The sequence below is a fragment of the Rhagoletis pomonella genome, unplaced genomic scaffold (genome assembly GCF_013731165.1).
Source record: "Rhagoletis pomonella isolate Grant_MI unplaced genomic scaffold, Rhpom_1.0 Rhpom_scaffold_01055, whole genome shotgun sequence".
Classification (NCBI taxonomy): domain Eukaryota; kingdom Metazoa; phylum Arthropoda; class Insecta; order Diptera; family Tephritidae; genus Rhagoletis; species Rhagoletis pomonella.
The window spans coordinates 17840-33203 of NW_023459609.1; the positions used below are offsets into that span (position 1 = coordinate 17840).

Consider the following 15364-nt stretch of genomic DNA (forward strand, 5'->3'; position numbering starts at 1 on the left):
AGGTGGCGGTAATTTTAGTCCGATTTCAAAAATGTTCAATATATCGATTTTTTGGGCCAAGATTGATAAATGTATCGAGTTTGGTAGAAATTGATAAACCGGTTACCGAGACACACATATGTACGCGTAAGTGGGCGGTGCCACGCCCATTTCCCCAAAAATTTCCCTAAGCAGAATTGTTTGCTGAGAGGTCATTGTTTATATCGATTTTGAGTAAATTAGCTTAAATAGTTACTAATTTATCGCAGTCTTCCTATTTCTGTAAATTACCGTTATATGGGCGGTGGGCGTGGTTCGTGTCTGATTTCAAACATTTTTTTTCACCAATGTTCGTACCGAGCTTGGTGAAGATTGGAGAAGGGACAAGGGAATTTTGAATAAAAGCGAAACGCGTCCATCGATTTTCTTGATCTATGTCTCATTTTGCTTAAAGGTTATGTGACTTTGCGTGAAAGTAATACGACTTGCCTTTTTTCCGTTTTGGATTTTTTATGAATTTAAAAAATAAAAAAATTTAATATTTTAGGCAAAAAATATTTTTTTTCTTCATACATCTATTTTTACCGGCAAAACTGTTGATTATATAGAAAAACGTTATATGAACAGATTAAAGGAATTGTAATTTTTAATTTTTTTTAATTTGTTTGAGCCAAATCGGACTAATGGTTCTCGAGTTATGTCAAAAAAAAGACCACAAAATGTGACAATTTCCCCTATATGTAGTTACTAACTTCAAATCGATATATCTCGATTCCTAGACGTGACCCAGCGAAACGCCGGGCCACGTATAACTTGTTTTTGACCGATATAACATTTCCCGTTGGTTTCATCCCATCCCGATTTTGACTGTTGCATAGTGTTATATATAGATAAGTCCCTTTTCTTGTAATAGGTAATCTCGCGAACGGCTGGTCCGATTTTCATGAAATTTTGTATATAAATAGCTTTCAGCAACGAACTTGTACCGATCTATTCGAAAAAATCGTACTATGGTCCGATTTGCTTAAAAGTTGGTGCGTAGGTGGCTTTTTGCCTACATTAGCATATAGGATCCTTTTTTCTGGCAATTGGACCAGAGACCGATCTATTTGAAAAAATCGTATTTATGGTCCAATTTGCTTAAAGGTAGGTACGTAGATAGATTTTGCTTCACCCTAGGCATACGCTAGCAGACCCGGCGAACTACACAACTGATTGTTGACGGACGGACTTTAGTCAGGCATAGGGGGCATCACCAGGTGAAGTGGTTGGGAGACTCCACCTGGCTGGTTCTTCTTCTTCTCTTCTCTTCTCTTTTTAGTTAGGCAGGTGCATATGACCCTCCCACCGAAGAGTCAGGCCAGGGTACGCTAGCATGCCTGCATGCCACTTCGCCCGACATCGAAAATACCGTTACATAACATAATTTGAAATAACCGTACAAACAACGAAATAATTGAATTTGCTTAAACTTACTGCGTAGGTTAAATCAAAATTGTGGTATATATTTTCTCCATATTGAGCTCGAAATTGATGCAATGTGCGGTCCAGCGAAAACGCTTCCTTGGACTTGTTAAGCGCGTCTGTTAAAGCTGTCTTTAATTCTGTGGAACCCGTTTTGACATTGGAATTTATCGCTGAATTTATTGTGGACGTTCGTGCTGACAATTGAATAGATTGCTCGAGCAGCTTCACGATTTTCATCTCTAGAGTTTTAAACTTTATTTGAGGGCTATCAGAACATTCATCATTCATTGAAATGCCCTGGCTTTTAATTAACTCCATATTATGCTTACTTGACTTCCTTTTCTGCATCCCAATTTGCGTTCGCAGATGACAGTGCCTGCTGTTTAGCCTTTTCTGAAAATAGTTGATCAAAACGTTGTCCGGCCGATCCTGTTGAATTAGGTACGTAACCAATGCCGCGGACAGCAGTAGATGGACGTGTTGTCGCAGGTCTGTCACTTCCTGCACGGCTGCTGATCAAATTACCACGCTATAAGAAAAAAATTATGGACAAACGGAATTTATTCATATACAACAAAGAGGGGTCTTTATACTTGTGTTTACAAGTCCAAATTTTACTAAGTTCTACAAAGAAATTGCAACTGTACATGGCGATTCTTTTCACTTGACGTTTATATTTGACACTATCAATTCTCACTTCGTTTTTGGCGCCAGGCCAACGTCTGACAAAGTTTTGAGCAGTCTAATAAGAGTAAGTATTTACTAATATACAATAAGATGTTGTTTAGGCCACTAGTCTAAACCAAACTTTAAAAAAGATGAGCCACCCTAACACGGAAGTGTACATACTTACACATATATGGGAACGCATGCGAACATGCACATATAGTCTGCCGCATCACGATTTCCCGCCAATTATATATATAAACTAGCCCAATTTCCCCTCAATACAGTTCGTTGTTTGAGGGTTCGGCTAAACTTTTTATAAAATAACGCAAGCATCCCAGTTTTAACTTTAACAGGTACGGTCGCTTATCAGCCACCACTAGGGATGTTAATTTTTCAGCTTTTTATGATCCCGGGATTTTCGGGATGTCGTTATCAAAATCAGGGATGCCGTTTGGATCTAAATAGATCCAATTGGATACATTTTTAGACCAATTTTTGTGGGATATTTATTTTTTCCGGTCAGTATAAAAGTGGATACTTTTTTAAATAGGCCAAAATTTTATATTTCCTATAAAGTTTTTTTCGTTCAAAAATCGATTTTCATTAAAGATGGTAGAAAGCATTACGTTCTCTAAACGTATAAAGAATCGCTACTTAAGCGTGAAATTAAAGCATTTTATTTTTTGTGAACGAAGCAATGAACATATGAAGAGATCTCACCAAAATAGGTATAAGCGCAATTGCTTTAATTAGCTTAAAAGGATGCTTTAAGCAAGATCTTAATATAATACATACATATCGTCGTTTAAAGTACAAAACCGCAACAAAATATAAAACCGCGTATCAAGATAATGCAAAACCGCGTATGTGACGTTGCATAAATTATTTTCTAGAGAGTAAAAACACTTATATTTCAATATGGTTCTCTTTTTTATAAAGCAATCGCATTTCTGGCTAGTATATTTCAGGACGAAACCAAGAGCTTGTGTGAGCAAATCCAATTTTTGGCAGCAAATGTCAGTTACGCGGTTTTGCAGAATGACGATACGCGGTTTTGTACTTTAAACGACGATATATGTAAAGTAAATTATACTCTTTTTGTAGTAATCTCTTTCATATCACATATTTTCATTTCTGAATTTAAAAATAAAGAAGATTTCAATGTAGTTTAAAAAACTAAATTTGATTTATTTAAGGAAACTTTTATGAATTTTACTGAAAAGACTTTAAATACACTCTAAAAATCTTTGTTTATTTCGCTTATTGAGATAGGTAACCAGTTTCCTCTTTTAATGTATGCAAATGTGCAAGCAGCGTAATAAAATTGCCTGTTTACTTTTACACATAAAATGTTTAAAATAAAGTAATGTTTGTTATTAGTAGTAAATGTATTTGTAGTTCGAAAATTTTTGCAATTTTAAACATTCTACATATGTATGTGTATTTATGTGTATATTTTAAAGATCTCAAGTTCAAAATCAAATACTGAACATCTTATACGCATATTTATACAGATGCTTGTTGAAAAATAGATACTTTTCAGTAGTAGTTTTACTCAAGTAGCACACTGGTGTATAAATTGGTGTACATTTATGAATTGTGGTATAAATATGATTAATTGTACCGAAATTCACTAATTTACACCAAGTTATACACCAATGTGCTACTTGAGTACATGCTCTTTTTAGAGTGTACTTGCTATTTATTATATTTACTCTGCAAAATACTTATGCACAAAAAATGTACTTTATAAATAGAAATTACAAATGTTTGATTTTATGCACATGTATTCCAAGTCCTTAGCATGGGTTAAATTATGTCTTTTTCATGAAAATGTTTGGTTTTCTTACAAGTTATGAGATGTATATGTAAAAAAAAGAAAAATGTACTTTATAAATTGAAATTACAAATGTTTGATTTTATGCACATGTATTCCAAGTCCTTAGCATGGGTTAAATTATGTCTTTTTCATGAAAATGTTTGGTTTTCTTACAAGTTATGAGATGTATATGTAAAACAAGTAAGAAAGCCTAAGTTCGGGCGGAGCCGAACATTAAATACCCGGCGCAAGTATTAAATATATGTTTTTTCACCTTTCCGAAACCTTCCGCTAGATGGTAAGCCGGGGTGTATCAATTTTGAGTAAATTGGCGTCCTTCAATTTCGAAATATTGAAGTTCCAAGCATTTCTGAAATTTACCGTTATATGAGAAGCGGCCGTTATTTTAGTCCGATTTCAATAATTTTCAACGTTTTGCTTATATGTGGCAATCAGAATAACCACACCGAGTTTGGTACAAATTGGTAGAATGGTTACCGATATACTTATATGTGATCATAAGTGGGCGGTGCCACGCCCATTTTCCAAAAATTTACCATAAACGTATTTCTTGGTAAAGAATTGTTGCAACCATCAATTTTGAATAAATTAGCTTCAATATTTACTGATTATCGAAGATTTTGTATTTCTCTAAATTACCGTTATATGGGATGTGGGCGTGGTTATTGTCCGATTTTAAAAAGTTTCGGCGATTTTTTATGCTGTACCAAGGCCAACAACTGTGCCAAGTTTCGAAGAAATTGGTGCAGCGGTTACCAAGATATACACATGTAACCATAAGTGGGCGTGGCTACGCCCATTTTCCAAAAATTTATAATATTCTTATTTTTTGTCTAAAAATTATTGTAAATATCAATTTTGAGTGAATTATCTTCCGTAGTTACTGAAATATCGCAGATTTCGTATTTCTGGAAATTACCGTTATATGGGAAGTGGGCGTGGTTAAAGTCCGATTTCGCCCATTTTCAATACCAACCTACCTTGGATAAATGGAAACCTACATACCAAATTTCGTTGAGATATCTCAATTTTTGCTCGAGTTATCATGTACACGAACGGACGGACGGACAGACGGACAGACGGACAGACGGTCGGACAGACAGACATGGCTTAATCGATTTATTTTTTCATCCTCATCATTTATGTATACATTTGTCTATATCTATCTCGATTCGTTTTGGCTGTTACAAACAACCGTTATGTGAACAAAATTAATATACCCTTGTGCACAAGTGCGCTCGGGTATAAAAAGAAATTTGGATACATTTTTGGCTTGGTCAGTGATACATTTTCTTGAGACGGCGCGGCAACACTGATCACAATCCCGGGATTAGTCCCGGGATTTAGATAGTCATTTCTTTTCAACAACTAAAATCGAAATAATTGCTTCTATATTGTTTCAGAAGCTCTCCTACTATAAAATAAATAATACATAAATGTTTTTGAGACCTCCTTTTACGAAGCTTTTATCAACTTGCAATGTTGTATATTCAGACCAGCATTAACAGCAAAGTTATTTATGGCAAAGTGTCTATATAACCTAGTCTAGATATCAACCTCGTCGTAGGTATCATGTCAAAGAGAAACAAGCAGAAGACTCTAGAGTTAGATGACGCCTCGCCAGAAGTTAAATATTGCGCCTAAAAATATGCACTGCATACGCTACAGCGGAAATGGAGGACACGCCATTTATTTAAATGAAATAAATTGCTGCGATATGTATGTATGTACATATGTATGTATATACTAAACGTGAGCACAAAACATTTAGCTTGCATAGTCTTCTGTTCTCTTTTCACTGCAAGTTGAATTATCTTAATATCTATTGCATAATTTTATACTAAAAAGTAGAAAATAAATAAAATAAAATAAAAGCTTTTGAATGTGCCACGCTTTTATAAATGAACTGAAAATTATAAAATAAAATTTCCCAGTCATAGAATTGGTCTTGGTAACTTTTGATTTTGAAATTTTAGCAATAGTCATTATAAATAAATTATGAGATTGAAAATGAAAAGCGTGGGGCGCATGTAATAGACCTGAATCGATATGAAGATTAATATATGTATGCAAGGCCGTCAGATCACCTACAACCACAAAATACAGCTTTCGCACGGGCGTTTGTTTGGTCTTTCAACTTTACTTTGCATTTGGCACAGCAAACTTCAATTTATTCGTAAACCATAGAAAATTTTTCCCCGTCTCTCCACGGAGAAAAACGTTACCGATTGGCACACAGCAATAGCCGTGGATTTTAACTAAATTACCCCAGTAAAAAAATATATGTGCAATACTTCAACTTCAATTAGCTAAATGAAAACCCAATACTAGATCTTTGATGTTTTTTTCCAATAATTGTATTCATTTACTTTATCCAAAGAATATAAAAATCTTCATAAATACATATGCAATAGTTTATAACCAGATAATTTAATTGTACCATTATGTTGAAATTTTCGTAGAAAATATTTATATGTGCAAAAAAGTGTTAGGCCACCGACTATTTTAAAAAATGTTTTAAAGGTAATTTTATTTGTTGGTATGGGATTGTATTTCTATTGCACACCTTTGCTTATTTTAAGGTTTTCGGCATATATTTTACCGAATTTTTGTACTAAAATTTATATTATTTCCGTCTATTTGTGAAGTTTGGTTTACTCGAGTTTAAACACGTTATCATTCTGTTTTGAATAAGTAAAAATCTTATTGAGAAGTACATCCTACAAATTCCCAGTGGTATTTGAAGCTATTTACTCTAAAAGAATGTATTTTGTTCCTTGAGTAACGGTTTTGTTGTTCGCACAGTATGAATAGCAACGTTTTACCGCTGGAATTTTCAAATATCTTCGGTCGAAATGAACGAAACATTTGCCAACTTAATGCGCAAAGAATGTTTCTACTTCAGGATATTTATTTTTGCCATACTGAAAAGATTTTATTTGTTTTCCAAAGCTAAATGCTTTTTGTATGTTGCCGACTGGCTCTCCAAGTTGTGGTGGGCATCTGGATCAACTATATTGAAGTTGTTTTCATCATTGAAAACTGCGTTTTTTAATTCTGCCTGCAAAATTTTAATTTTTGTAAAACGCTAAAAAAGCATTTCGTGCCATAAGTGGGCGATTTATTCTTCACCTTAAGTCCCAAAGCTGTGTTTATTATTTGTTTTGAACTTTACTTGTGACAGAGAGATTCAAATACATTTCAATGCTGTTCCTAGTAGCTAACCTTTAGATATGTCATTTGCACGACTCTTTTGGGGTTGTATAAGGCCACCAAGTTTATTATTTCCATAGTCGTCGGGATTTTTAAAGGAACTTTTTATTAGATTCTGCTGTCCGATTACTTCAGCAGTTAATTAACTAATGTTTATGCCACAAAAATTCATTTCTGTTATACTACTATAGGGAAAATAATAAAACAGGTTTATTACGAAAAAAAAAGCTTTTATGTGTTTAAGTTTTTACCACACAGTCATTGGTCTAGATTTTTGTTGAAAATTTTTGACCCTGGAGCAGGCAAAACTAAATACTTCATTTTGCACATATAATTGTTTACTATTTACTATTGAATATTAAATATTGTTTGTGATAATGGTGATTAAAATTGTAAAGGAACATTAACTTAACATATGAAAGTACTTATAAACTAAAGGCTATCGCATACAGCAAACAATTTTACTCTTCTTTCATAGAGCTAAAATGGAGAAAAACATATTGCACATATAATTTTTTTACTGGGGTATAATAAGCGGCTTTATAACTACGTTCACGTTGAAATTTCAACTCGAGTTTAACGTTTTGAGTTTATGAACAACTGTCAAGTGTTTCCATTGGGGTGTTTAATAAACTTAGAGTTTAATTTGACTTTTGTTTGTTTACTTTTTTATACCCGAGCGCACTTGTGCGCAAGGGTATTATAACTTTGTTCGCATAACGGTTGTTTGTAACAGCCAAAAAGAATCGAGATGGATGTAGACAAATGTATACATAAATGCTCAGAATGAAAAGAGAAATCGATTAAGCCATGCCTGTCCGTCCGTCCGTCTGTCCGTCTGTCTGTCCGTGTACATGCTAACTCGGGAAATAATTGAGTTATGTCCACGAAATTTAATAAGTAAGTTTTCCTTTTTCCAAGGTAGGTTGGGATTGAAAAGGGGCGACATCTTACAATAACCACGCCCACCTCCCGTATAACGGTATTTTCGAAATATGCAAAAACAACAACATTTCTGTAAATACTGGATCCAAATTATTAAAAGTTGGTACGCGATGTAGAATTTTGGCATAAAATAAGATAGTTATGCAATTTTTCAAAAATGGGCGTGGCACCGCCCACTTACGATGAAATGCTGTATCTCTGTAATCCCACCACCAATCCTCACAAAACGGTACAGACATTACTTAGAGCCTCGCTAAGAAACCATTTGAAAATTTTTGAAATCAGACGAGAACCACGCCCACCGCCCATATAACGGTAATTTACAGAAATACGAAAACTGCGATAAATTAGTAACTATTTAAGCTAATTTACTGAAAATCAACAACAAAATGCTACTTAGGGAAATTTTTGTGAAAATGGGGGTGGCACCGCCCACTTACGCCTACATATGTGTATCTCGGTGACCTGTTTATCAATTTCTACGAAACTCGGTACATTTATCAACCTAGGCTTAAAGAAGCGACATGTTGAAAATTTTTTGAAATCGGACTAAAACTACCGCCACCGACCAATAACGGTAAATTTCAGAAATACGAAAATCCCAATATTTCAATAACTAAACACGCCAACTTACAACAATCTCTTCACAAGACACAATATTTTTGATTTTTGTAAAAATGGCGTGGCACCACCCACTTATGACTACATCGATTCCACCAAGTTTGCTCCAATTACTTCAATATCTCATAGAATATTATCGAAACTTTTTGGCATCGGCAAAAATACTCTTGCTTATCATGCAGTTTACTGAAAAGTGAAAAAACGATATTTAATACTGTCACCAAATATTTTGTGCACTGCTGCTGCAATAGTGCCTCGTCCGGCACTTTAAAAAATTGCTTTTTACCAAAAAAACTCCGCTGCCAATAATATTAATAAGCTATGTTGCGCTCGCAATACGGTTGTTGCCTGACTCGATGCTCGTTCAGATCTCCCCGGCACGCAGTTGCGAGCCAGACCGCAACCTATGCACCGGTACGTTGGAGTGTCAGCGCTGGCCCGATCATTCTAGAAGCGAATTGGGCGCTAGGAATCATATTTGTAATAGGGAAACACTTGCAAGCTTTTGCTGTTCTGAAAACTTTTCTGCGTCCGAATTTTTTCAAAAGCAACCTAATGCTTTACAAATACAAATATTTTATGATGACTTCGAAATAACTAATCCATTAGGAAGCAAAACCGAAACACATAAGATTGGTGCCCTCTACTTTACAATAAGAAATCTTCCGTTTCAATACAATTCAAAGTGTGCTAACATTCATTTAATTGCGCTTTTCTTATATAAAGATCTCAAAAACAAAAACGTAGATTTTAATAGAGTATTGTATCCGATTATCAATGACATTCGAGCACTCGAAAACATCGGTGTGAAAGTGGACAATATGTTCATAAAAGGTACTTTGGTGACTGTTGCTCACGACAACTTAGGAGCGAATGTTTGTTTTGGCTTTGTATGTTCTTTCAGAGCGGATTATTATTGCCGATTTTGCACAATTCATCGAGAAGAAGCTAAGCACACACTTGTTGAAAACAATAATCTTTTAAGAACACAAGCAGAATACGATAATATATTGACTACTGTTCCCGGAGTAACTCTTTTAGACCCAAAAATCACCAAAGGCATTAAAAATACTAGTGAGATCAATAAATTATCATACTACAAAATTTTTGAAACATGTACATACACATTATGCGCCTCATAATATACATACCCAACAGGGCCAGAAGCGCTCCATTAGTTATATTCCAATGGGGCCAGAAGCGCTCAATTATTGCTATTGGAGTGCTCCATATTCAGCAGTGAGCGCTCCCTTCCTAATTTCACACTTAATTGTATATTAACATTGGGTGTCATTAGAAAGAAGCGCTCCCTTGCTGCTCCCAAAGAAGCCCTTGGTGAGCGCTTCAACTAAAGCGTTTAAAAAGCGATGCATGCAAATTTTAATTTTTGTATTATATTTTTGTTTTAATAAAATAATGGCGTTTTTTGTAAACCAGTTGATGGCTTTATTAAGTGTACTTAATGTACATACATACATGTTTGTACATAAATTAAATATTTTTCAAAAGAAAATATTTTATGTTACTACTCAAAATTATATTTATTTCTGAGCATTGTTAGAAATTCCAAAATTTATTTTTTTACTTTGCTTTTGTACTGCTCCCTACTTGCTCCTTTGGGGAGCAGTTAACTTTCAGTCCCGTTGGGATTGGAGCGCTCCATATTCAGCAGTAAGGGCTCGCTTCCTAATTTCACACTTCATTGTATTTTAACATTGTGTGTCATTAGAAAGAAGCGCTCCCTTGCTGCTCCCAAAAAAGCCCTTGGTGAGCACTTCAACTAAAGCATTTAAAACGCGATGCATGCAAATTTTAGTTTTTATATTATATTATTGTTTTAATCATATATGTAATATTGGCAGTAAGAGCTAGTACCGTCCGAAAACACTACAGTACAGATATATCAATAAACACGCACGAAAGAAAAGGAACACATACGTTTATAAGTAAACATATACACAACACATATAAAAAAACGGCACTCAAGTACACAATACATTGACAAAAATGGTACTAGACTGTCTCGCTTTGATTTCGGAATGCTTACACATTGAGAAGTTAGCTTACAGCCAATATAGAAATATTGCATATATGGTTTTAATAAAAGAGTGGCGTTTTTGTACTGTATGTACTCATAAACATGGTTTTTTTTCTTTTCTTTGTGGTATACATACGAAAACACATACATACACGTTTGTACATAAATTAACTTTTTTTCAAAAGAACATATTTTATGTTACTACTCAAAATGATATTTATTGCTGAGCATTGTTAGAAACAAGGCGTATTTAACAAGGTGATGTTAGCCGTATATAAGTAAAAAATTACACTAACAAATTATACGCTGATGTCCATACTGTCATTGGTATGAGTTACAACAAACACATCATTTTGACGTAATGGCCTCCACGGCGAAAAACTCAGCTGTCGCCCCAACCCCACCTTGTTTAATACACCTTGGTTAGAAACTTAGAAATTTATTTTTTACTTTGCTTTTGTACTGCTCCGTACTTGCTCCTTTGGGGAGCAGCTAACTTTCAGGCCCGTTGGGTATATAACATACATATGTATATATGTAAATATGTATGTATATATTTGAAATTTTAAATGTAAACAATTCATATATTTGTCTACATTAACCCTGTTTTGGCTTTTGTTCATGTATGGCACGATGAACTACATAATCTCAAAGTGTACAAAACACATACGCATGTATGTATTAATACATATTAATACATATTATAGCAGTGCGCGCTACCACTCCGCAGGGCCTTAGTTCAAGCCCTGGTCAAAGCAACATCGCAAAAAAAACACAGAAAAATGTTTTTTTTTCTTTTAACAGCGGTCGCCCCTCGGTAGGCAATGGCAAACCTCCGCGTGTTTTTCCGCCATTAAAGACAGCTTCTCATAAAAATACAATCGCCGTTCGGGGTCGGTGTAAAACTGTAGTTCCCTCCCCTTTGTGTGACAACATCAAGACGCACGCTACAAATCGGAGCAGAAGCTCGGCCAAACACTAACATATGTGTAAGCGCCAATCTATTATTATTATTATTATTATTATTATTATTATGGTTTAGCGAATTAAAATACAGTTTATTCACTTGCTAGGTCAAGTCGTCCCTAAAGATAACAATTAAATAGCTCTTAAAGCACTCATGCTGGCGTTTGCAGGAGAAGACCAAATTGAGTTTAAGAACGCAGGCGTTCAATATTAGTAGATAATATTGATTTCCTTTTAAGTCGCCGTAATGATACTGTATGATAAATTAGTGCAGAAATAAGAGGACCATGCAATTTTTGTTGGTGCGCCAAGACGTACTTTTTTATTTCAGAAGCACCAGTAGGGACGACGGTCACTGCGTATTTCGTTGTTTGCAACATAAAACTAAGCGTTGACATTAATTTTAAGATTTTTTAATTGGAACCTAGAAAGTATGTATATTGGAGGTTGCTGCAGAGCCCCATAATTGTATTCCATAAGTCCATACCGGTTTTAAACCAGATGAATAGAGCAAGAGCTTATTCTCGAGTGAGACTTGAAATTTTGAGTTCAGTAACCAGTAATATGAAAAGCAAAATGATTGGTGCGCTTTAAGGGATTTGCACAAAATCGCTTAGGTGGTTGTTGAGCCAATCAAGAAACAGAATAGCTAAATATGTTCGAAAATATTACGAAAAAAGGCACGCAAGTTGAGTTGATGGAACTGGATTAGGATTGAGGCGTCTTCTCTTGGCATTTGAATAATTTATTTCACTCGATTTGAAGTGCAGAGCGCGAAAATTGGATGATGCAGTCAGTTGAACACCATACGCATTCATCGATTCCCATTCCTGTGTAAAATTTTTCGACACAATAAACATATCCTCCTCTTTACTGTGAGTAGTTCTGCATGTTTATGCAATTTTTTGTTGGTTGCTCCTTATTTCCTAAAACAAATTATTTTTGGAATTACAAAAAAAAAATTTTAATTTGAAATACATTTCAAATGTTGCTACTGGCAAATGGGTTAATGCAATGACAAAACTGTTGTCAAATAAGTGTATCAAAAATAAATATGTATGTCATATATTGATTTCACTTTGTTTATTACATTATTCCATGGCTTTACGAGCTCTTTTTTTTCTTACAAGCTTGTAATCACATTGGCTGCGTTTCTTTATACATTCCGGATAATCCCATCTCACAGCCGGAATAAACAGAATGCGTTTGAGATATACGTCAACATATCATCAGGAACGTTCTAAAGAATAAATAAACAAAAAAGTTTATTCCAAACGTTCAGAATGAATAAAGAAATGCAGCCATTATTTTAAAAAATAGAACACTCTCACTCTTTTAAAAAAGTTAGCAACGAAACGCGTAGGGGGAAAAATTAAACTTGATTTTGATTTTTAACTTACTGGCTCCTAGAATAACCGAAAGATAAATTGAAAACTGGCCCGAAAAATAAATTAATTAATTTAAATTAATTTAACTTTTTAACTCTTGGCACTTCTCTTAAAAAAGTTAGCAACTTTTTCTATCCATAACTAAACTCTCTGTGTCCAAAATTGCATGCAGATCCGTTTATTCACCTTCGCGTGATTGAGCTACAAACATCCAAGTTCACAAACATACAAACTTAAACAATTATAATATTAGTATATAAATATAATCCGCACAAAGTTTAACAAATGGGCCTTTATTTTTTGTATATTAAAACTAAGGGAATAGTTTTTCCTAAGAAAATTGTAAAAGCGTTGAATAAAGTACACCCGGAGTAGGGATACAGTAACGTTATTATCGTAAATGAAGTAAATACTTTATAGGCACAACCCTTATCTTATAATAGTTGTATACTTACTGAGAAAAGCAAAGATGTAGGAGGTCGTGCAGCAGATGTAAGTGGAAGTGGTGCATTTGAATGTTGGCGGACGGTACTTTCGACCAAATCACCGTCCATATCAGGCAAACTATTTACAATCATAGCACATAAAAGACAATTTTCGATATTAAAGGGTTTCTTAAAAATTAAAAAGATTTTTGTTTTCGAACATAAGCTAGAATTGTTAAAGAACGTTAAACTAATTGTGAGTTGAAAAAATTGTTTGTCTACCTATAGCCAAACAAAGGAGATGCCATGGTAACAACTTCCAAGGAGTTCAAGCATGTAAACACACACACACACAATGTGACTTCCCTGCAGGGAAAGCTACCAGTTGTGAACCAGAATGCTACCAGTTTGTCCCTACAGGGAAAGCTACCAGTTGTAACCAGTATGATACCAGTTTGTGTTTCAGCCCAACTAGTTCACGTTGTATCCTTTTTCAATGTTAGCGACTGTTATTTTAACATGGCGGTGTCATAGGAGATGCCAATTGTCCACTCCTGCATCAGCATCCTACCAGTAGAAACACTAGTGCTCCATAATAGCTAATGGGATAGATGGCCAATTCATCCCCGTGAAAAACATATCTAAGTTTATCATTTTGCTCGCGTCGCTGCAACAGTGGCAATCAGCGTTGCCGCGAGCTTGAAAAAAAATATCAGTTGCCAAGCAGACAAAGTATCAAAAGCATACACAACTTTGTTTTGTTGAAAAACAAATAATAAATAAAATTTTATAACTAAATCCATTGTTATAAAAAAAATATATATATTATTTGCTTGCTTTACGAAAACATAGAATCTGTATGCTTATTTGCATAACGAAAAACAAACTTATAGGGCCCTTAAACACACAAAATCATTGCGCAACCCGAGACTTGTAAACCTCAATTTGTTGCACAAACCTTATTTTGGAGAAACGTTGCTCAAGTAAATATGTGTAAGAAATATGAATGTGCGTTGTATATTTTGATAGTTTCAACTTTAAAACGCAAAAAAAGTATATTAAATTTGTTTTTTAATTTTTTCTACGCCCTTATCCATATTTTACAGCATGATCTGGATACCAGAATCAAAACTAGACTAAAAATTGCGCAGTAGTCGCAATCAGTGTTGCCGCGCCGTGGTTTAAAAATGGTTTAAAAAAGCCATCAAAATCCTAAGTTTTCAATACAATTGACAAATGAAGACATACATCAAGTTAATCGAAAAATTTTCGAACAAAAAAACAGTTGCATTTAATGGAATCGAATTTTCGCAAAAAATATTTGCAAAAAAAATACTTTTATAGAAAAAAACAAGTTAATAGCAGTGTTCGCGTATTCAGAATTATCTGAAACAAAAGAAAATAGGGCATTTTGAATTATTTATTGCAGATGTTATAATTATTGCTAGTATACTGTGAAAAGCATAGTAAAACTATTAAGCACTGGTTGTGTTCAGTTTATTTTTAGTTAATTTACTATTAATCTCCAGTTTTCTTATTTTAGTATGTGTCAACTGTTTGCCGTATACAATTTTTCGATGGTACCATATTTTTCCCTAAAATATACCGAAATAGATAAAAATGTTGAAATGTTTTGACCGAATTTTTCAGTTGTTAGTTGAAAAGAAAATATGATGATTTTAAAGGCACATTTGTAACTACATCCACTTATTTTTTTTTGGAACAAGGTTTGGTGAGATTCTCATATTTTTGAATGCGTCATGATATGGGACCGCAAATAATTTTGAGAAAAATAACTCATTCATTTCGAGAT

General features: G+C 34.3%; 1 protein-coding gene across 1 annotated transcript; it reads right to left on the reverse strand.

The window, feature by feature from the left end:
- Positions 1 to 1455: 1455 nt before the first annotated feature.
- LOC118751874 lies at positions 1456 to 13775 on the reverse strand (the record flags this gene model as incomplete). The annotated part of the gene is made up of 3 exons (XM_036486699.1): positions 13582 to 13775; positions 1776 to 1975; positions 1456 to 1711 (listed from the first exon to the last, which is right to left on the reverse strand). Coding segments are annotated over exons 1-3 (579 nt in total), but the record flags the coding sequence as incomplete, so codon positions are not given.
- Positions 13776 to 15364: the final 1589 nt, after the last annotated feature.